The 22,919-nt window shown below is 39.8% G+C and overlaps 1 protein-coding gene across 1 annotated transcript in view; it reads right to left on the bottom strand.

Annotated features, from left to right (window-relative positions):
- The window catches only part of ST8SIA1 (ST8 alpha-N-acetyl-neuraminide alpha-2,8-sialyltransferase 1), a 121,569-nt gene that overhangs the window by 41,392 nt on the left and 57,258 nt on the right, over window positions 1–22,919 (bottom strand). The window contains exons 3-4 of the mRNA XM_027726591.2: window positions 16,792–16,901; window positions 12,077–12,169 (exon numbers count right to left, since the gene is read on the bottom strand). Of these exons, the coding sequence (XP_027582392.1) occupies window positions 12,077–12,169; window positions 16,792–16,901 (203 nt within the window). The remainder of the gene's footprint in view (window positions 1–12,076; window positions 12,170–16,791; window positions 16,902–22,919) is intronic.

The raw sequence follows: 22,919 nt of genomic DNA, 5'->3' as shown, positions 1-22,919 counted from the left end.
ACCCAGTTCCAACTCCCCTGTCCCTGGGCAGGGACATCTTTCACTAGACCAGGGTGCCATTTTGCACATTGTTTGCTATCCTTCCAGACAGAGTAAAGCAAAAAAGGTAGGAAAGTCACAGTGGAACATTCTAGTCTGAAAAATGAATTTCTTTTCCTTCTAAAGCACAAAGAATCCATACCCCCACATACACAAGCCAACTAGAGGGGCTGGCATAGATGAAGTTAAAAACAATTTCATGTGCAAAACATTTATAAAGTAGCTAAAAATTCGTATTCTAAGACACTTGAGAAATCTCTTGTGTATTGTTTCAAAACTCATGTGAAATGAACATTTAATTTTAGTGTGCAATTTGACCTAAAGAATCAGAACCTTAAGGGTCTGATTTTAGCATCCTTCCTGCCTCAGTGAGAAGTACACAAGTTATTCAAAAGCACAGACAGCTGCCAAAATCAGCAATGCCAAACCTTACAACTGTATATTCACATACTCAAGGGAGAGTGTTAAAATTACTCTACTGCAGATCTTTTATAGTGGCACTTTATAGCTCCATCTTTTATTAGCTGTTAATAATACAGTTCAACATTATAAGCTGTTTAAACACTCTGACCTATCTTTCTATCCTAATTCATCAAATTTAAAATCATGCAAGCCTGAGCTTATTTTATGATTACTGTCCAGGTACTCAAGCTTTGATTTTTTTACTGTGATGTCATAGACTTTTCTTTGGAAAGTCTCATTGTAACTGGGTGTTTGCTATTTAAGTGCAATCTCAAAGAAGAGAAAGTGAACACTGTGTACAGACCAGACAGATTGCAAGAAATGGACTTTGGTGGAACTTGCTCTGAAGCACTCAAGATAAGGCTTCAAGATAAGGCTTCTGTTAATGTAAACACAAGTTTTTTGCTTTAGAAATGGCACCAAATTCAAAGAAGCAACTCTTCTTATTTCTTGCAGGTTTTGTTCATAAGAACTGAATCCAGCCCATGCACTGGTTAAGTGGCTTTATGAAAAAGGAGCACTCAAGCAATGCAGAGGCTGCTGCTAGTCATGCCAAACCATATGGCTTTGTTGAACTCATCCATGCCTCTGTACTGTTATTTTTTGCCCCTCTCTACCACCACAAGTTCTTTGGAGCTGTCCTGCTCCATCTTTTTTGTTCTTTTTCAGACAACATCTAGCCCTGTGCTACAGGGATCACAAATTAACACATGTAAACGCACTGAAAACTTTCAGTCTTACAGGCTTGACAAAACTGATAGGAGGTAGAGCTCAAATTGCCACACCATCCCTTGGTATGTCCTATGTGCTGACGGAAATCAGGAGAAGTCTTTGTGGTTCAGTTGAAGTACATGGATATGTTACCACACTCAGTCACCACTGCATGGGGAAAGGACAAGAAGCCAGATGGAGACAGATGAAGCCAGTGCCATACATTCAGAGCATTTCCCAACTTACACTGTAGCCTTTGGCCCAAATCACCTTCTTGCTCTCCTCTAGTTTAGTCTTTCTTACTGGTCCAAAATAGATCGTTCACTTGGAATATCCCACTCACTTGGAGCCCAAGGAGCAAAGCAGTTCACACGTCCTTCCTGCGTGGTATTTCTGGCTTAGTCAGAAAACAAAACCATAAATGGATAAAATAGTCCTACGTGCCTGTAAATAATCATGACAGCCTCTCACATCACATCCTGAAATGCAGTGTGTTTACTCCATTTACGTTTGGGAGAACCAAAACCACACCGGGGCATCTCAGACACTTCCATCAGATTTCTTTCATCACTAAACTGTCTCCCCTGTCACTACCATCCACCTTTTGAGGTCCTCTTACCCGCTTGCAGAGGAATTCCTGCTGCTAAGCTCTCTAGTGGAAGATGCAGATGAACTGATGTCACTGTAGGCCACACATTACACTTTATTTGAGTCCCTCTGCACCACTGAATCCCTCCCCTGAGGCCCAGGGAAACCATTTGAGGAACTCTGCAATCACAACTCACTGTCTTCTAGGCTACTCTGGGACCACCTTCAAAACCAGGCTTATTTTTCTTCTATGGTATGAACCTGTGAGTCCAGCTTCAGGTGTCACTAAAATATGTCCTTTGGCCCAAATCAGGCTTGCATTACTAAAGACATACAGGAAGGAAAAGCCCCAGGCAGGCTGCCAGAAGAATTGAGGCAATACCCTGGCTCCCATCTGCTCTGGAAGTAGGTCTTTCCCTGCATATAGGTCTGAGGCCAACACTTGAGAGTGATCCTACATTGCCAGGGTATGGATGGAGAAGAGGATGACTGGAAGAAGACTTTACCTCTCTGGCAGATAAACAAAGCAAGATCTACAGGGAGAAGCCATGTCTTAGATCAGCTGGTTCATTGTAAAAAAACAGAAACAGTTCTCAAAATTGCTGATGTTTAATTTGGTACTTTTTCTTGTTTATGTTTTGTGGCAGGGCTTCTGTGTGCTTAGATGTTTGGCCATATTTTATTGGACATTCTCTTTTTCTACACACCTTATCTTTGGCATCCCTAAACAAGAAAATGACTGTTGCTTTTTGGAAAATGCTGGACATGCTCCTGAAGCAACAAAGGAAGGAAAACTCTTCCTAGACATGATGAGTAAAGAGGAAATTACTTGTTGTATCATCTTGTTCACATTGCTCCTCCTGGAAGGTCTTCAAAGAGTTTTCTGGGAATTAGTCATGACTTGGTCTTATATTAACTGAATTCTTCAGTTTTGACTTTATGTTTCTTCAGAAATTCAACTAACTCAGAAGATAAAAACAAGGTAAAAAACCCCCACACTTTGTCTTTTTATCTCTGCTATGTCATTTTGAAATGCTGGCTTCCATAAATATTCTACCCATTTTGCATATACACGGCTACCTAATTGTTCATTCTGTCAGCCTGCATACAAGTGAAACACAGACATCTCTACAATAAAATCAACATTTCCTCCAAAGATCTCCTAATGAACAGTAATGAGTCCGTGGGCAGAGCTGCTCGACACTTTCTTCTCCCTCTCCTCTGCCTCCGAGTTTAAAAACACATTCTAGACTTGTCAGAATTGAGCTATTTACAAGACTTCTTACAGAACATAAATCAATCAATATCAGCAGCAGCTCACAACTTTCTGAGACAGACTTGGAAAATTAACTTTCGTACCTTGCACATCTTGGCTTTGAAAATAGGTTTTAAACTCTGATGATACTTTTTCCTCAGTGATAACGACATTAAACTTCTTTGTTACCTCCTGTGGAAGACTTTCTGAATATTTTGATACTTCCTTCAGTGTTTAACCATTTCCACTCTCTTTCCATGTACTAAACTAAGTCGGAGCAACTGATTCCTTGTGTCCTTCAATTTTTTTCCCCCACTCTTTTAATACAGGTAGAATCATAGAATCATTAAGGTTGGAAAAGACTTCTAAGATCATCAAGTCCAGCCATCAATCACTAGCATGTTCACCATTAAACCCTGTTCTCAAGTGCCATATCCATATGTTTTTTTAACACTTCCAGGTATGGTGACTCCACCACTTCCCTGGGCAGTCTGCTCCAATGATTTACAACCCTTTCAATGAAAAAAATTTTCCTAGTATCTAATTTAACCTCCCCTAAGGTACTACGCTTTTACCATTTTCTGAGAACATGTGAAAAAACGGCCCCAAAAATTCTTCCTTAGTGGTTCTAAGAATAAATAGTATATCTATTTATAAATAAATAGCTCTGGCTATTTATTTATAAACTCCTGAAAAAAATTTCTCCAGATCCCCCTAACTTCTAGTTTACTTAAAAATCCCTTAACCTGTTTGTTCTCCATTCTCACTTCCGTTCTGAATCCTTTTTTAAGACTAAACATTTACCTCAGCTATACTGACTCCTTCACTGTCATCCACTAGACTTGCTCTAGCCTACGTCATCTTCTTCCCTTGAGTGTGTTACACACTTAAATACTAGTTTCCTCAATGATAACAGAGTATTGTTTTGCAGGTGGTGTTCTGACTTAAGCCAACTGTCCCTTTAATCAAATCTTTATGAAAAACATTTCCTGAGTCATAACCTCACACTCCTAAGATTTTAAGCTGCACATCCAGCTTTAGGAGGAGCACAATAGTCTGAAAAACAACAAATGTCAACAAATTCTTGTATCTCCCAGGGAAGTAACAGGATTTTCACTAGCACTGATTTTCAGGATTTTCACCTAGAGCTGAAAACTGTCCAGTTAAAAACTACACCAAATGGCTTAGCTATGAAGCATCAGCTTCTTCCATGCCTCTACTAGCAGTCTAGTATCGATGCTTTCCAACAGACCAACTTGCCCACATGTACAGGACAGGCTTTTGGTAACCAACAAGCAAATCTTTCCAGACGTCATATAAACAGAAATATTACCTACAAAAGCCAAAGTGTCCACAGCAAAACATTTCAAATATTTTTCATTCATTATAACAAATTCTGAGAATGACTGGCCAGATCTTGACCTCCCCAGTTCAGAGGGCAAAAATAAAAGCAGGGAGAAGGCTTCTAGGGCACAAGCTCTTGCTGACCAACCTAGCTACTTGTTTCCCAACCTACCTTGCTGTTAGACTAAAGAATGCTGGAATAACCCACCACACAGACTGTCATCCTCTCCCCAAGACCAGCAGCCCTGGCATCTCACAGGCCTGCACAAACCAGCAGAAATTAGCAGAGGAAAAAAACCTACCAGCCTTCTCAACTGGATTATCTCATTCCCAGCAACCCCCTCCACTGTTTAGTGAGAAAACAGATACCAATTAATGCCTTTGGCTCTCTGACATCTATGCTTAACCTAAAGTTTCTGGCCTGTTATCCATAAGGATAATTTCTAGGCTCCTGTGACCATGTCATGAATTTGCAGGTTTTCTTTGAAGTTTATGGGATCACGTGGCTGTAGATGCTGCAAAGAGTGAAAGCTATTTAGAGACAGGAACAAAAGATAAAGTGGGAATGTCACAATCTGACAGACTGTAGAGAAGTAACAGTTTTCTGTGTTCTCATTATCTTTCAGACTGTAGGATGCCTTGTATCTTCATTTAAAATAAATAAATATTTTTTTTTAATATGTGTGTGTGTGTATTTGCTTTCCAGTCAGCGTCTGAAAAAATCCAAGAAGTGCTACAGTGGTAAAAAAAAAAAAATCTAAGTTAAAGTCAAAGACTGTAAAGAAAGATTAGTTACCTAAACATGGATTAGGCACTCAAAAATCTTTGAGGGTGTTACCCTGAAGAAACTTGGGTTGTCCACACAAGGCACTAAATTTCTTGATCCAACAAAATACATGTAAGTTATTCCACTGATTTCAAAGACATTACTTCTATACTTAAACATAAGGTACTTGAGTACACTATTCCACATATTGGTAGTAGGATTTAGAAGCTCTCATATCAAGTCCTACTGCAGCAATACAAGGATGAAAAAATAAAACCCACCTTAATTAAAAGCATTATTTGCTCAAGGACATATATAGCTTTCACATTTCACAAATCTAATAATGGAAAATCAGACAGCTGGTTGTCTTTCTGTTTGGTACTGCTGGCAGACTCTTTGATACAGTGGTCTTAAGAAGACACCAGGAGGTGGGAGAGGGGGGAGAAATGAAAAGCAAGTCTTCCCGCAGTGGCTTGCCAAGAAAATGAAAATGTGTGAGACAATGTGTTAATGAGTATCCTCACATATGGGCATGCACTGGTGATTCTGGTAAGGCAAAGATTTGCAATTAGAATGTCATTCACAACAGAGATTATCATCAAAATCTCAGTTTAAGACAGGAGACATACAAATGTGTGTGTACAGTAACGCATCCTATTCCTCTCCAGTTCTGCAGTAAACACACATTAGAACTGTAAGGACGTTTCCATCAGAAATCCAAATGGATCATTTTAATCTTAGTATTTTCTATCTCTGTTTTATGACAACTACTAATAAAACATTTATTTTTGTTTAAGAGAAAGCATCAAACCACGATTTCATGACACCTCATTTAAAATTTCCCATTTCATCCCCACATCAATATGCCCTTTAAACTACTGTAACATGGAGTAATTTAACTGTAACATAGGTTCTCTGGGAAGTTCTTCCTAACATCTAACAATTGCTTTTGCTGATGAGGTAACATCCTCACTTCCACCATCTTAGCCAAATGTACCCCCCGGAAACTCTTACCACTCTCCTCAGGCTTTCCTTCTCCCTTCTTTTCTCCTACCAGATTAACTTTTCCTCACAGTTCCCAATTTTCCTAACCTAGAATTTCATCCCATTGTTTCTCATCTCATCAACAGCATCTGACCTTTCTGTTTAGAGCCAATGGTACATTTTGAGACACCTCTAGATCCAACAGCCCTTTCCTTGGGTCTTAGGGTTCATACATTTCTTTCTTCCCGCTCATTGCTGTATTTTGCAGTTGAGAGGGATGAATAAGAGATTAAAAGCCATTTATTTAAATGGGGTCAAAGCAGCAAACTGTCCCAATCTCAGCATGGCTTTGTTAAAACTTCACATATTTCTGTTCATCACCTGATAAAAACACAAAAGCCACTCAAATTCTGGATTTTTTTTCCTGGCTCTGCCTTTGGGCTGGTGGTGACATTGGCAAGTCCTCTGCACCACCACACTTCATCACTAAGAGAAACTAAGATGTCAGTTATTTATAAGTTTAAAGCTTCTAAAGGAACTTTGTATTAAAGGAGAGAAAAAAACTGATTACCAACAAATCAAGCAACCTCCATATACAGAAGGGTTTCTTACAGTCTCGTCTCTAATGACGTGCTTCCCAGAAATTTTATTCCCTTGCTGTTGGCACAGATGTTCACAGGCTCTGGCAGAAGAACATAAAAGGGCAGTTTTGTAATGTGAATCAAAATAATTTTTCTTATAACTTTGGACTTCTCAATGAAATAATCTGAAATATATTTAGACAGCAGTTTAGATATCAGGAATAATAAAAAAAGAACCTCTATGTGAAGCATTTAAAATCCGGTGACTAATTGACTTTACAGGGAAAGATCTCATCATCTGACTTCTAAAGTAAGGACAAGATGAGCATGAAGGGTTTTCCTTCAATAACATGTTTTATGAGTAGTTTTCTGTCTTTATTTTTCTATCTTTAGCAATTACTAAATTATAATGTAACTACCTAGGAACAGAATATATAGTTTTTACATGGAGACACAGTCAAGAGGAATTCTCTTTTTCATGAGTGTCAGCAAGAGGCATAATATTGTACAATTGTTTAATCAGAGATGAAGGAAGCTTTTATTAAATTAAATTATTGCCTCAGTTCCATCTTTTTATTCATAACGGTGTAAGTCAGTAGGATTCGAAGATGTCTTGAGGAGTGAATCCAGGAAAGATTATTAGTTGTCTCTAAGATGCAGGGAACACCGGAAAGCAAATTTAATCCCACTCAAAATCCATGGGAACCTAATAAACAGCAGCGATATTTAACTGACATTTCAAAGCTCAGAGGCAGAATCATTGCATTTGTTAGCCTTTAGTCTCATTCCTTCATCATGCTTTAGTGCAAGAAACTGGATGCAGAAAAAAACTTGTCAAATATCACAGAGATCAAAAAAGGGAATTAATTTACTGAAAGAAAAATGTTCACATTCGGTGATGGAAGTTCATATTGAGCTGAAGAGTGTAACGGCGGATCCTAAATCTGGTCATCCCAGTTTCAGTCAGACTATTTCCATTGGTGATGTTACACAACTGCTGAGAGACTTCACTGTAAAGACCTAAATAAAAACATACACATTTCAAAGAATGAAGATGGATATCACTTCAACTAACCCTTCACTTATTTCTATATTCAAAGCAACAAGGCACACTCCGGTCGAATCACTGTAGTAGCAGAAATATGGATTCACCTACACGTTCACCCTGTCTCTGGCAGAGGTATTTCACAGAAATCTTCACAATTAATCTAACTAGGGTAACCTCCAAAGCCCTAGACACACACAGGAATGACTGGTCCTCATCAGTGGATTTATTGATGAGGGGAGAGGACATGAAACAGGAGTGGCAGAGCTCTGCCTCAGAGCTCAGCTCTGCAGGCACAAAGCTCCTGCTTTGAGGGATTACGTTTCAAAAACGGTGCAGGGAGGTGTGTGCTAATACCTCGAGGGCTTCTGTCGGTTACACCAATGCTGGACTATGGTGAATAAAGAATGCTGCGAGTCACCGTGCCATTTTCTAACAGGATTATTTCTACACAGGCCAGAAAAACTCTCACAGCTTGTGGATAAAATACTCACTGACAAACATCAGTTGATCTGAAACTCACTGAATGCTGGGAAACAATCTATTCGGACTATTGCTGATGATATAAGTGTGCCTGGATTAGACAGAGTAAGCAGATGTGACAACTAGAAAGGAATATTGCTGCAAACAGCATTTGTTTGCAGATTTAATTAAAAGTTTAGACAAAAGAGTATAATTGTATGACATTTGCAAGAGTTGTTGAAGACAATAGCAAATTCATAGAATTTGCTTCTCCTAAACAGCCCAGATCCAGTGACTTTAGAAACATATAATAATCCACATCCCAAATAGTACCTCTTTGTATTTCTTAGTTAAAAATCTCATGCCAGTGGTCGAATATCATCACTACCTACAAAGCATTTTTACCTTCACATGCTACCTGCTGACTAGTCCCTCTTCACAGCTGTAGAAAAGTGTTCAGAACATAGAAACAATTGCTCTAAGTGACATAACCTCGTTGATTTTTTCCCAGAGTCTAAGAACAGCTGCAGGCACATCACAGGTCTCGCTACTGCACTGCCTCTTTCCTGGCAGGGACTTAAAGCAGCTACTCATGGAAAGAAAATAAAACCCAGGACAAACATAGAATAACCTTCTGCCTACAAAGTTGTTCCCTGCAGATAAGGCCAAGCTGACTAGGATAGTAGGGGAATGAACTGGAAACATCAACGATGCCAACCTTTTTGCAGTCCCACAACAATACTGGGGGATAGAGGGAGGGAGAGGTCACATTGGCCCCAGGAGTAGCTTTATGCAACATTTCAATCCCAAATGCCACCTCAAGCCAAGGTTTGACAGAAAAGTAAGTTTTGAATACAAAGTGGAAAAAACGGTTTTCCACGGGCTTGAAGGACTGCGAGTTCCAATATTAATTGAAGGGAGATGCCTGTGAAATATTTTAGACAAAAAGAGAAACTGGGACAGTCATCACACGTCCTCTTAGTCAGATGGGAAAATTTCTACCATAATACATCTATTGTCAGTTCTCCTGTATTATACTAAGTGAAGTTAGGGTAGGAAATTCCCCATCATTTTTCAAACCCAAATAAGGACTGTGAAAAACATTTCACAAGTGAAAACTGTACTACCTGCACAGTTACACTTCCTGCTGAAAACAGAGTAGGAACTTGACCTCTAAGTTTTGCAAAAGGCAATGTTTAGAAGGTATCTCCAGTCAATGTACTCCCAGATTAAAATCTTGACTCTCCCATACTTAGGCTCTAAGTCTGGAGGGAAATGGTGGCATCTCTGCAAAAATTACTGCCAACAATTTGATTTTCTAAAGGCACTAATTCTGATTTTAGAACCAGACAGGAAATTGTCTCTACATCCCTGGCATGAAAACTTTTCCCTATGCAACATGCCTCATCATAAACTATCTGGCAAGGATAAATCTTTTAGAAGCCATGAATGGTGTTGCCGGACCAATTCACTAAACCTGCCATAACACACTTGAGAGATAATTGAGATGTCAAGCCTCATCAATATCAACCTACTTCAAGTAAGAACAAGAGGAGAGGAGAAGAATGATAATGAATGATACCATTATGTGACTCTAGTTAATTTACAGCTTAGACACATATCAGCCACCAAGTTGAACGTCTTTAAATTTCATGCAAGTCTGGACCTAAAAACAGTCTTAATTCCTTAAAAAACTTCTTTTCATAGAAATTGATGACAGAATGGTAGTCTTTGTTTCTATTTTAACTCCCAAAACGTAACATTTTTTTCCCCTCCACTCTATCTTAACACACAGGAGGTAAAATAATGAGTTTGGAGAGCACACTGGAAACATCAGTCAACTATTATTAAAAAAAAAAAAAAAAAAATCCCTTCTGAACCAGGTAGAGGAAGCAAAGTGTCAAATCTCTCAAGAGCTTCAAGCCTCAGAGGAGGTTTCTGCCAATTTTCAGCACTATAAATTTGTTCCCTGCGTCATTCTCAGTTCCTGGTTGTAGATTTCCTCCTAATCAATACACATGCCTATGCACTCCACATTACTTTCCCATCAAAGGTCTTGCATTGCAGTTATTGTTCACTCACTTTGAAAACTACATTGATCACAATCCTGTTTCCTTCCTCCCTTTCTTTTTTCCCCATTTCTCAACCCCATCCCCCCCGCCACTCCTTGTGATACCCACCTCTCACAAAGTAGCACCTCGCTCTCTCCATCTGGTTCTTCAACCATCTGCTCACTCCTTCCTTTCTCTCTTGCTGGATAACTCTACGGTCTCTCTAGTGTAGTTCCACATTCTCCTTGTAGCATCACTAAAACACTTTCCCTTTTCTGTTCAAAAATACTAAGTACAGCGAGCTTTCTACTCTAGGCCTTGAAGGAGGGGAGGGTACAAAACAAATACCCCTGAGTTAAATAATCCTCTGCCTTGAAAACTGCAAAATCTTTTGCAAGCTTTATGTTTCATACTGCTCCTCTTCATTTCCTCCAAAATGCCACGGTCAAACTGATCTCCTTTCCTTGATGGGATATTCTGGCCATTTCATTCCACTTCCTAAAAGAACCTCATCCACCATCTACATCCCACAGGATTTTCAGATTCCCTGTCTTCACATCCACTGCCCCTCTTCTTGCCTGGCACCCGGTGCCATCCCCTGACAATTTTGCTTGGTTTGCTTTGATCTCATCCCACAAGCACTTCTGTACCTTTCCCTATTCAGGCACTCTCTGCCTGGAATCAGCTCTTGAAGATGATTACTACTCCATTTCCCTCTTGCTCACCCTCTCTTTTCTACTTTGTCAAAGACTGACATCTTTTCCACACACAAAACTAGAGAACCCTTCAATTCTGCTAGAGAGGAAAAATACTACATTTAAGTGCCATCAAACATCAATTTCCAAACCAGTGCCTTTCTTCTTTCTAAAACACCTGGCTTTTCTATTATGTATTTTATTTCCCTGCTTTGCTTCCTTTCACAATCCTTCACCTCGCAGTGCTCCCATTATACATTTCTTTATGCCTAATCATTTCCTGTTCATCCCCTTGGTTTATGCCTTTTCTCTTGTGTTCTTCAGTGAACATGGCAGGTTACTACCAGATCTTTTTCTGCCGGAGAACAGTCTACCTCATTCCGGGGGATAAACAAAAAATATAGCAATTAAAATTCAGGAAGGCAAAATCAGAGAGATGGCATTGACTTTTATTTTTTTCCCTCTCTCTCATCAGCTACTGACATTTGGAAAATTTCAACCAACTGTAATAAACAACAAAAATCTGTCCCAGTTTCCTAAGAAAGCAAAGCTTGTATGATCACAACCTGTCAAGGAGTTCCATCCTAACCTTTTGTACTCTGTAAGTTATTATCAAACAAAGAATATGAAAACAGTGAAGACCCAGAGGTTACTGGTGTTGAAGCAAAGAGAAACCCAAATTAGCATCTTCAGTAACTGTGGGATGCATCAGCCAGCTGGCCTGACCAGCAGAGTAGCTTGGGACACCCATCAGTAGGTGCCTGGCTTGGGAGTAGCCAAGGCACCTCAGGTACGTGCCCAGCACATGGAAAAGGGAAGGAGCTGGAAGCACAGAGGGAAGCCTGGTAAATGAAATAACTCTATAAAAGCCAACCTTCCTTAGTTTCCCTGCTTATAGTGAAAGGATCGGGGTTTTAGTCTTTAATTATTTCACCTAGCACCAAACCATTGCCTATTTCACCTTTTTTAAATCCCCTTCCAGGATCAGACCATCATTAAGAACACAACTCTGATGCACTAATATCTATAACACAGATGAAGCATTTTTCTTTTTGTTTCCCCCCGACCAGAAAAGGAACAATATGCTGTCTACCTTTTCTGAATTATACTTGGATTTGCAGTCACCAGCTGGGTTTTTGATCCAACGTCCTTGCTGTATTCACTGGATAGAGGAGGAAGGTTGCACCTGTGCACAAAAAGACAATCAAGATTTTAAATGACATTCACGATTGACAAGTTTCAGAAAATGTAAAAGTGATGTATAAATACCAGACCAAATATTCCCTACTGCACCAGACCTACAAACACAATAGGACACTTTTGTACCAGACTGTGGGGAAATACAGTAATAAAACCTTTTGCAGAGATGATATCTATCTATCTGCTAAGCAAAAACAAAGGCACACATTTGGCATTTCTGACAGGCTGAAAGGCTGTGGAAGAGGCTGTTATTATCTCTTGAAATTTTTTATCCAAACTCTTTTAAAAAGTTCTGCTTTGCACTCTGGTCTGCCTCATCTACTAGTATCAGGCTTCAGACTCCTACCACTCTGTGGTATTACAAGCAAAACTGTCATTTTAAATATTTCACTATGGGGTACCTTCAGTGTACAGAATTTACCAAGAAAACACAGAGAAAAAAAAATCAAGTGGAATTTGGAATTTTTCCCAGAGAAACACTTTTAGTTGTTTATGTTGTTGGGTTTTGGGGTTTCGCTGGGGATTTCTAAAGAAAAAGAAAAACAAAAACCAGTTTTGAACTCTACCATAACCAAATTTGACTTCCAATTTTGAAGTTCAACCACTGAATCAAGACATCTCCATTTGCACACGCTGGTTTAATTGTTTTTCTGCAGCAGGCTGGGAAAGTGCAGCACGGAGAGGGAGCACGTGAGGTACAGGAAGACAAGGGGCATGCTTGGGGGCCAGCTCCTGTCTCTTCCTGCCCCACTGAGAGCATGTGCTGAGCAAACACTGACCCTAAAGAAGGGGCTCAAGCAGCCCCTGGTTGCTTTAAGCTCTGCAGACAGTCACCCCCACACAGGGTGAGACCCCAGCTTTGGAAGAGGGCAGGCAGTGACTCAGAGAGGAACTGTTCCACATTCATGACTTCTCTCAGTACCAGAGAGACATGGGTTCCTTTGATGCATTCTTTACACCTTGAAGAGCCACATCATTTTTCTCACCATCTTTTGCATTAACCTCTTTGTAGTACTCCAATTTCTGCATGCATCCTCCAGACAGTCCGTGTCAGTAATGAAACCCCTGAGTCCAACAACAAGTTGCTGATCTGATTTTTTTCTTTTTAATCTTAACAATTCAGAGGCCTCTTTCCAACATTAGTGAGAGGCAGGAGCTGGGGAAGTGAGCTATGGCTCAGTTTTTATAGCAGTTTCCAGGGGCTACTGCAGAAACTGTTGGGCTGTTTTATTTATTACGGGTTGCTGTTCGCATCTGCCACGTTGGGAAAAATCAGTCTCAGCACAAGGAAAGCCCTTGCTTCCACAGCAGTCACTGCCTCTGTGCATTTTCACTGACCTCTGCAGTGCCTGGAGAAGGGATCCAGGTGCTTGTGACAGCAGAATGAGGCTGCATGAATTCCCGGCTGCACCTCCACGTGTTACGGCTTTGTGCGGTGTCAGTGCCCGCAGAGGGCACCGGTGCCCACACAGCACACTCTGCAATTCTGGCTAATGCAAAATACCCCACATTCCGTAAGAAAAACCCCACACTAATGCTATATCTGCATGTATTTGCATGCAAATGCCAGCTCTCAAAATCGTATGCTTCATTTCACATCATCAGGAAACACCAAGAAGGACAGTGATGTCTGGCCTACGTGGAACATAGATGAATTCAACCACATTCACCAAGAAACATAAATTTTCCAGGAACATTTTCTCCTTTTCACAACTATATTTGTCAAAATGTGCACAATTACAGTTACAAAACAGCTTCTAGTTTGGTCTACCACAATTTAAGAGAAGCTAGACAACTTCAAAAGAAGCCAGAAAAGAGGAACCAAAATAAGAGGTTTCAGGAACTCAAAGAAAAAAATAGAAGCATAATGGAAGCTTAATTCTCATACACAAAGAATGAAAATCTTAAGAATCGAAAAATATTTACATAAAATAAAGTAATATAGAAACTAAGTAAAGTAAAATAAAATAAAAAAAAAATCAAATCAAATCAAATCTGGCAATAGGTTGCTTCCTGCCCCAGCACTGGGTAGGATACAAATTAATCAGATCAATACTATTTGGAGAGATTGTACAAACTCTCTCAGCAGCAGTTTTCAATGGCAAGTCAAACAAATATTTGTGAAGAAACATATATATAGGTGATTTGCCTCAGGGCAGCAAGATGGCATAAATGCCTCTGCCAGATTACAGTTTAATGCTCTCCAATTTGCATAAACACTAACTCATAGGGCAAGCTTGTAAGAAACTGCTTTTGATTAAAGTTTATTCAAAAGCACTATGAAGGACTAAGATCTCACCCTGCTTTTTATCATCTCAGCATCGATTTTCATCAATAATGAAAATTCTTTCATAAGGCAGTCCCAGATGCATTGTTTAAACACATCTAATCCTTTTCATCAGTAAGTCTCATTCCCACTTTTTTGTGCATTAAACATTAAGAAAAGCCCTGAGTACCCAGAGAAAGCTGTAAGAAATCAGTTGGTTAACAGAAACTTCTTGGCCTTTCTAATTATTTTCTTTAATATGCCAGCAGAGTGCCAAGTGTTGTGCTGGTGAGGAGCACATCAAGAAATAAAATATTCATCCTAAGAAACTTCTTTCTAATTCTCTTACTGTTACATCTGGTACTGAGGAGTGAGTATGTGAACATGCAGGAAAGAAGGAAACATCATCAAAACAGAGACAAAAACATGGCTTTGGGTGAGTACCCAACATTTCTCTCATAAAATAAGCATTAGCAGGAGGTGTAAAACCAAATTTTTTTCTTAGAAGTAAGGATTACAAACTTGAAAAACAGCCAGATATCAGAAGATAACCACACTAATAACCACACTATGAAATATGTAAACCATATGCCACGCACCTTTTTCATTGCAGATGCAGCATGCTACGCCTTAGGGGCTGAAAACTGCTGCTCTTTTCATCTCTGTGTTGGAAAAACTGTGTTTGTAGAAGATGCTCAGCAATGAGTTTAAACTCATTAAATAACCTTAGTGATTACAACATATGAGAGAAGATGGCAAATACACATAAGTGAAATCAAAACCCATGTGGGTGGAACAAAAGAACAAGGACAAAACCTGGCATGACATTTTGCACTGAAGAAATACTTTGAAGATATTACACAAATTTCTTTTCAAAAAATGAAAAATGTTATGCAGGTTACCACTGTGCTCTTTCTCTCTCAGCTCTGCGATTACAGAAATCAGATTTATAAAAGATCAACCAAATCCTGTCTTTCCCCTGCTGTAAAAATATTTTCTCCCAGGGGTGTATTAGTTTCTAATCCAAAAGAATTGACACACAAATATGACTGCACATCAGTAACACAATATAGCCTGTAGATTTTTGCAGAAAACTCCCTATCATTTATTTCCAATTTGAAACAAGTTTTGCCCAGATAGTGGTTGCTTTACCCTCCCTGGAGAGAAAAGTTTTTTTTTCCTCATCCAGCTACAATAACTGCTGGTTTGTTTGTGTTTTTTTTTAATTTCTATTGTTTTTGCAACTGATTGCTCCTACAGCATTTCAGTTTTCCATTGCATCTAGGTAATATTACCATGGTATACACCCTGCAGTTTCTTATATTTAGTCTGTGGAACACCTAGGGAGCTTTGCAGTAATGGCAATCAGTGTGCTGCCTTTCTCCCCTGTGCCTTGCATCTTCTGCTCTATGTTTCCTTTTGCCTTTATTTTGTTTTATTTCTTTAACATAGAAGGCATTTTTGGTCTTTGAGATGCAAACTAGAAATTACAGTAATACTGTTTGGTTTGCAGCAAATTTGTACAGCTTTACAAATAAGCCATCAGGATCTAATAAGGAGACTTGCTAAAGTGGGTGTTCATTATGCACTCATGTCAAAACCCAAAAAAACTCCATTTCTCGTCTCTTTGGGAGCATTCCTCCGGTTTCTCCTTCACAGTGTTTCTCTTGTTCATGTTTAACAGGGAGGAACTAATTTCTGTCTTTCTTCCTTAAAGATTGCAGACCGAGAAAGTGTCAAATTCAATCACGAAAGCAGTAGCTGGTTCAACATCCCTCCTGACAGGTTCTTACAACTTCAGGAAGGCTGAAAGGGAAGGAAATGTGAGGAATCCCAAAAACTCTGCATCAAGGAAAGAGGTCTGGCCTTTCCTCAGACAGCCAGCCAGAGGGAAGAAAAACACAGGAAGATTTCAGCTTGTACCAACTTAAATCTTAAATCTTGCCTCATAATCAGCACCTACTCATCTTGAGTTCAAGGGGTTGCAGAGATGGCATTTAGAGTTTCAGAGGACATTCCTCAGGATGAGACCCTGCCTATCATTACAAAAATAATGAGAAAAGCAGCTCCTCAGTACCTTCCTGAGACACTGCACCATCTGTCACAACCTTAACCACTGGCAGATTGTCCCCACACCACACACAACCATTTGCAGAAGCCAGCCACAACTCTTTTTTCTGCCTCTCCTCACACTTTTACCCAAGTTGCCTGTACAAAGCATCCCGCAAAGGCAAGGCAACAAGGCAAATTGTACTTGATTAATGGCAACTGAATAGCTTTGAAAACTCTGAGACTTAGCAGGGGGAAGGAGGGACAATGTGGCATTGAGGTTTCTGTCTTACCGCATGACAAAATCTGCTTGATCTATTTGTTTGCCGCAGCCGCTCTTTTTCAGGATCCCACCGTTTCCCACCACGGAGCATTTCTTCAATGGCAGCTGGAAGGGAGTAGCCTAGCAACACAAAACAAGGGCCGGTTTTACAGAGGAGAACACACACATCTTTGTAGCAGCCACTCCTGGAGAACCCGGGGAGCTGGCAGGGCTCAAAGTGACGAAAGAAAAAGGATAATTAGGAGCTAAGGAAAAAAAATAAAAGGGCAGAAATTAGCTGATAAGTAGATGTAGGACAGGTCTTATCCCCACTCCCCAAACCAGAATGCAACAAATGTGATACAGAAGATAAAAGATATTTCTGCAAAACCAAAACTGCCTGAAGTCCTGATGCAGATATTGACCATGAGCCTACTAGGCAAGCTGCAAGGACACAGGGGAAATATGACAACCAGAAAAAAATAAAAAGAAAAAAAGAATCCATGCAAGTGACCTTCCTGAGCTGATATACAATAGATACCTCTGGGGAAGAAAGGAAGAAAAGAACAGGGAACAAGGTGATGACAGAAACACACTGAGAATCTGGAGTCACCCTGGCTCTCTCCATGGTTGTGTCACTGGGATGGGTCAGTCCAAAGCCTTAGGCAAAGATATTTGTAGCCTGACAGCAGCTCCTTAAACTGTCAGCTGCCCAGACACAGAATAAATTAAAATTAGAAAGGGACAATTTCAGCTAAGAAGCTCTTGTAGTCGCTTAGCAGGGCATAAAATTGCAAGGTCAAATTGTCCTGCTCTCCTGTGCATCAAACACAGTAATAAATTAGATCTGCACAGTCTTCATTCCAGAGGATCGCTAAACTATGAGTGGGACATCTTCCTGTAAACCCCAGGTCATTCACCTTTAGTGAGGCTGAGACAATCACTTAAGCAGCACACAGGGCATCAGTGCAGCACAGCATATAAAAAAAAAAAAAAAGTGGTGAAGAGACAGGTGAATTTAAAGCAGTGTGATTTTGATACAGAATGGGATTTGTCTACAATGCAAGAGTTAATATTCTCCTCATGCAAACAACAGTGCAGGGTTTTTTATTTGTCAAACCTGTCAAAAGCTGACTTTGCAGCAGAGACAGAAGGTACTGCACAGGCCTCTGAGAATGCAGATGCCACGGCGACAGGATGCAGCACCGCAGAACTCTCTGGAAGGATGAGGCAGAATGGCAGCAGCACTTGGCCTCACTTACACGTACAGAGCAACGTCTGACTTTACATCATGTATTCACCAGGCATGGCAACACAGTATGTGGTCCAGAAAACAGACCCAGTGTTACGGCACAAACTCTGCACTTGTTAGAACTCATTCCTGCTGTCTCATTTCTTTACTTCCTTATATTTATTTGCTTTGTCTTCTTTTCTCAGCAAATTAAGACTCTGTTCAGCTAGTATAAGGTCACAACCTGCTTTCTAACAAAAAACATTAAAACATGTTTGTTATCCTAACTGTGGATTAAGATATGCTAAAGCAGAAAAATAAATTTTAGTGTCCTGAGGCTCAGCCACAGTTAGGAACCCACTGACAGCACAGTGGAGCAGTACTAAGTGTGCAGCTGCACTCTTGTCCTGCATCTGCCTTCTCAAGAACATTTTTTAATTTACAGTTATTGAACTAGGAGGATGTCTTCAGATTCAAAGGACTTGAGATTCATCTCTGAGGTGACCCTGACCAAATGAGAGCTCATATACTCAGTAAAGGAAGGATGTAGGGGTGGCAATTAAAGGAAATGTAGAAGAGATATATTTTATAAATAACAGTTTCTTTCTCATTCAAGATATATCAAAGCTCCTTCCAAGACAGGTAGTTATACAAAGGCAAGGCTGTGACAAACCACAGACAAAGGCAGCAGCCATTTAACTCTTGCTTTTAAGAGTAGTGAACACTGTCACATAAATTCTGTGCCTGTAGCACATGTTGTGTGGCTTTAGATCAACAAAATAAACACTTAGGAGTTACTAAATTCTTTGAGTTGGAAAGAACCTTTGATATTGCTTGAGATGACTTGTTGTCCTTCAAGTGAGGTTTATATCCTGTTATGCTCAAAAATGATAATATCAGTTGTCACTTGCATAAATGCTTTGGTTTCCAAAAGCATGTAAAGCTTTAAAACCCTTGTCCTTCTGTTATCCTGAACATTGGCTTCTTACCTGGTGTGCATGGCCAATTCACACACCAAGGAGAGGTATTTCTATTTTTTACTCCAGTTTGTGCCAAGTAGGGAGCTGGGTGGTAACCCAGAAAACACCAATCATCAAAACTTCACACAATTTATACATTTTAACAAACAAAGGTATCAACATTCATTGGTTACAAACTACATATCCTTTTCATTAGTTAGTACTCAAATCTACCAATCCTTATTTGCTAACTATATCTCTTGCTTCTCATGCTAATTAGTCTGCATGTACAGTTCTTCTCTCCATTTTTATAAGGTGGTCAATGGATAGGTGGTTGCAGTCCCCCACTGCCAGAATTACCTTTCCCCCATTTACTGCTCAGTCCTGCTGACTTCACTCTCAGTGGTTCTTTTCTAAACAGCTCATTCATCTTGGGATTGTGTTCCCTTTTCTTTAAAACAAAGGATTAACCAAGCCTCTGAGTTTCACAATGCTTAATCACACCTGCCTAGCTATAGCTACTGATTAACAACAAAATAACTGCCAAGTTTGGATCAAATCTTGAGGGATTAGATATCACTTCAGAGAGTCTAAAAAGCAAAAGAACAAGATAAGGGCTGAGAAGGTGGTGTGAAGGAGCCAGAGGAAAGTAGAAGGGACAGATAAAATCACCATGCTGGTTGTCCCTCTGCCTAACTTGTGGAGAAATCTACTCGCTCTCTGGACACAGGAGAAAAAACAGGCTGAATACAGTTCTCTGTGAAAAGCCACGATACCCACAGGAGCTCTCAGACACTTTTGCCTCACCTAGTAAAGTACTGAAAATTCAGGACATGGCACAGACATCAGACCGAGTCTACACACCACCATTTAGCTTAAAATGTTCAACAGATCCACTTTGCTGAAGATCACACTTATAAACTTTCCATACACATAAAGCAAAATACACAGTCCAGTGATGGGGTGTGGGGGGTTGTAAAGCCAAAGGATTAAGTGTCCCTGCTGCTTGGTGGCATTTCAGCTGCTTTGAACTTAATGAAGAGCAAGCAATTGCTTAGGATGACCTGGGAGAAACCTGCATTTATACTTAATTAATTATCAAAACATGGAGTTATTTTTTTTCCTGTAAGGGTAAATAACATCAAAGATGAACTCATACCAACTGATCTCACATTGTCTTCATGGTGTAGGTGTGGGTGATCTGTCTTCAGATTTTTTTAATGTTGTTGGGGTCAAAGGTTATAATAATGGTATAACTTCTTCCGGAATTAAACTGGGTTTACTTTGGTTTGTTGTTTGTGTTTTTTTTTTGTAAAATAGAATTGGACATTGTAATTTCAACAAGAGCCAATTTTCAGTTTTAAGGAGATAATACTATATAGTAAACCCAAGTTGGCTTCTAGATTTCTATTACCAGCAAAATCTGTTTTACAGGACTCACAAAAACCTTCTCATGCTTTTCTTCTTAACCTCCCACAGCATAACTCTTTGCTAGGCAAATTGTCAGTTCATATTGACAGCGTGAAAGTTCTCACATTGTAGGGACCCAGCTGTCATTTATGCTAAATGCTCAAGAAAACTCAGTTGTTTTTCTCCTTAGAACTGTAAGCTGGCCTAATGAATGCTGGCTTTGGACAGTAAAGTTGTTACAAAAGCATTTCCACTAATATTAGCTTCCTGAAACTCTTATTTTCATTGTCAACACATTCATTATTTTCTTCATTCATAGAATTTTCATGAATGGCTGGAGTCTTGTGGGGGGACTAATAAAAACAGTGCAGCATTGGTTCATCCAGTGTAATAGAGAAAATGTACAAATAAATCACCAACTCTTCCTGATTTTTAACAAATCATTACCACAGAATTTGCAAATACTCTTAATTAAAAGCACCTTGCATATTGGAAATAAGCAGAGTAAATTCCCTTTAAAAGTAAGTCAAGTAATTTTAAAAGGATTGCATAAAGTGGTTTTTTAAAGGCATCTCCAAACAAAAACAAAGATAGAAAGGCCCCACTGTCTCATTTTCCCTGGTTTAAAACAATGAAATTCCATTGATAATCAAAGAAGATGTTCTATTTCATATTCATATAAACAAAAGAAGAATCTGTACATCCCCCTGCGAATTCAATGACAAATAAGCACACAGAGCAATAGTTTAAAGACTCCCAATTGAATATGGGACTAATTTAACAAAGCATCTCTCCAGCAATTCACTGATTAGTTTAATCATTCATCGAAGTAGAAATAAATCATTGTCATCTGTTAAAAGAACATTACACAGTACTAACAAAAAATAATTTCTTTTAGATAATGCTACACTAAAATCACTTTGATTTCATTGTTAGGTTGTTAATGCATTAATTTTTGCCTACTCCCTGCCAAAGACTTTAATCAGCAACCAAGTTCTTACTGGAAAAATAGGAAAAATTACAGTATTCAGCCTCTGATTTAATGCTTAAGACGTCAAAATCATTGAAAACACTGAGAGCATAAATTAGAATAATTTCTTTCTAAAATAAGCGTTTTGAATTTGCAGGTTTTGCTGTGGTTTTACTGTCCCTTTTGTGAAGGCAGGATCCTGATGTGAAGGGTGTTGTTCTACTGAATTTTCTGAGGAGCCAGCAAAACCCTTAGAGTTCACAAGCAGTCAAATTCAGCTCTTAAAAACACAGTTTCTTGCACTTTTGAATAAGGATGCAGCTGACACTTGAAAGGACAGCTCTCTGTGTGACAGCCTCAGGTAATGTGGCCTTGGTTTTTCACATTGTCAGACATGGCAGGGTGGCAAATGCTCCTTCTTCACTGTTCACAAATCATCTTCAGTCTGATGGGTCCTTTTCTTCCACCTGCAGAGCTGTCAAGACATGACAGCTTGATTGCAAGTGGCCCCAACAAAACATCAACGTCAGGGATGGTGTATTCCCTGTAGGAGACTGGGGAGCTGGCTGTGGTTCCTTGCATTTCACTCAATCCTCCCCTGACCTGGCTCCAGGACCCCAGAGCAAGGAGTAACCACTGGCAGCAAGGTAATAGAAAAATTCATAGAGTCACAGAATGGTTTGGGTTGGAAGGGACATTAAAGACCCCATCTAGTTGCAACACCCCTGCCAGTCTCCCCATCATGGGCAGGGACATGTCCCACTCGACCAGGTTGCTCAGAGCCCCATCCAACCTGGCCTTGAACACTTCCAGGAGTGGGGCATCCACAACTTTTCTGGGCAACCTGTGCTAGTGCTTCATCACCCTCACAGTAAACAATTTCTCCTGTATATCTAATTTAAACCTCTCTCTCACTGGAACAGGTAGGGCTCTGATTACCAAATGATTATCAGAAGAAGAGACTGCAACAGTGACTAAGAAATCCCTCTAGAAAATAAGGAAGAGATCCTACAGTGGACCTCCAGCTACCTTCTTCAGTTCACTTTGGCACTGCCAACTAACACATTTTGAAACCTCAAGCTCATTGCTCATACAAAAGAGAAGTTGTCCAGGTGGGACAAGCTTCTCTGCAGGTCCATGCAAGCATGTCTCAGTCATGACAGCAGTGTCTTTATTCAGAACTAAAGCAGAACTAAACAAATGTTTCAAGCTTATGTAAACTTTGTGCTTTTCACAAATATGTACTTAAGGCAATATTGTTTTTCATGAGATTAGTATGTCATGAAATATTTACACAGGGACACAGGACTGCAAAGGATCACTTGGGAGACTGAAGGCAGCGCTGTGCTGCTGCAGGACACTCCCTTCTATCCAAAAGGGTATTAACTGCAGAGTAACCACACACAAAAGAGAGAACACTTTGCAACATACTGCATGTTCACATAAGCCACAGAGTACCAGTGACTAGCTGGCAGTCACTTTTAGTTCAAGATGTACTTTAAGGAGGGACTTCAAAACCTTGTGCTCTCTAATAGCTTTCCACTCAGCGTGAAGGCACTGCAAGGGAGTACTTGCCATGAATTAAAAGA

Source organism: Pipra filicauda, unplaced genomic scaffold (assembly GCF_003945595.2).
Source record: "Pipra filicauda isolate LSUMZ 115617 unplaced genomic scaffold, ASM394559v2 scaffold2_size9829703_pilon, whole genome shotgun sequence".
In the NCBI taxonomy this organism is placed as follows: domain Eukaryota; kingdom Metazoa; phylum Chordata; class Aves; order Passeriformes; family Pipridae; genus Pipra; species Pipra filicauda.
The sequence above is the reverse complement of the archived record's forward strand: the minus strand, read 5'-3'. Positions and strand labels throughout refer to the sequence as shown.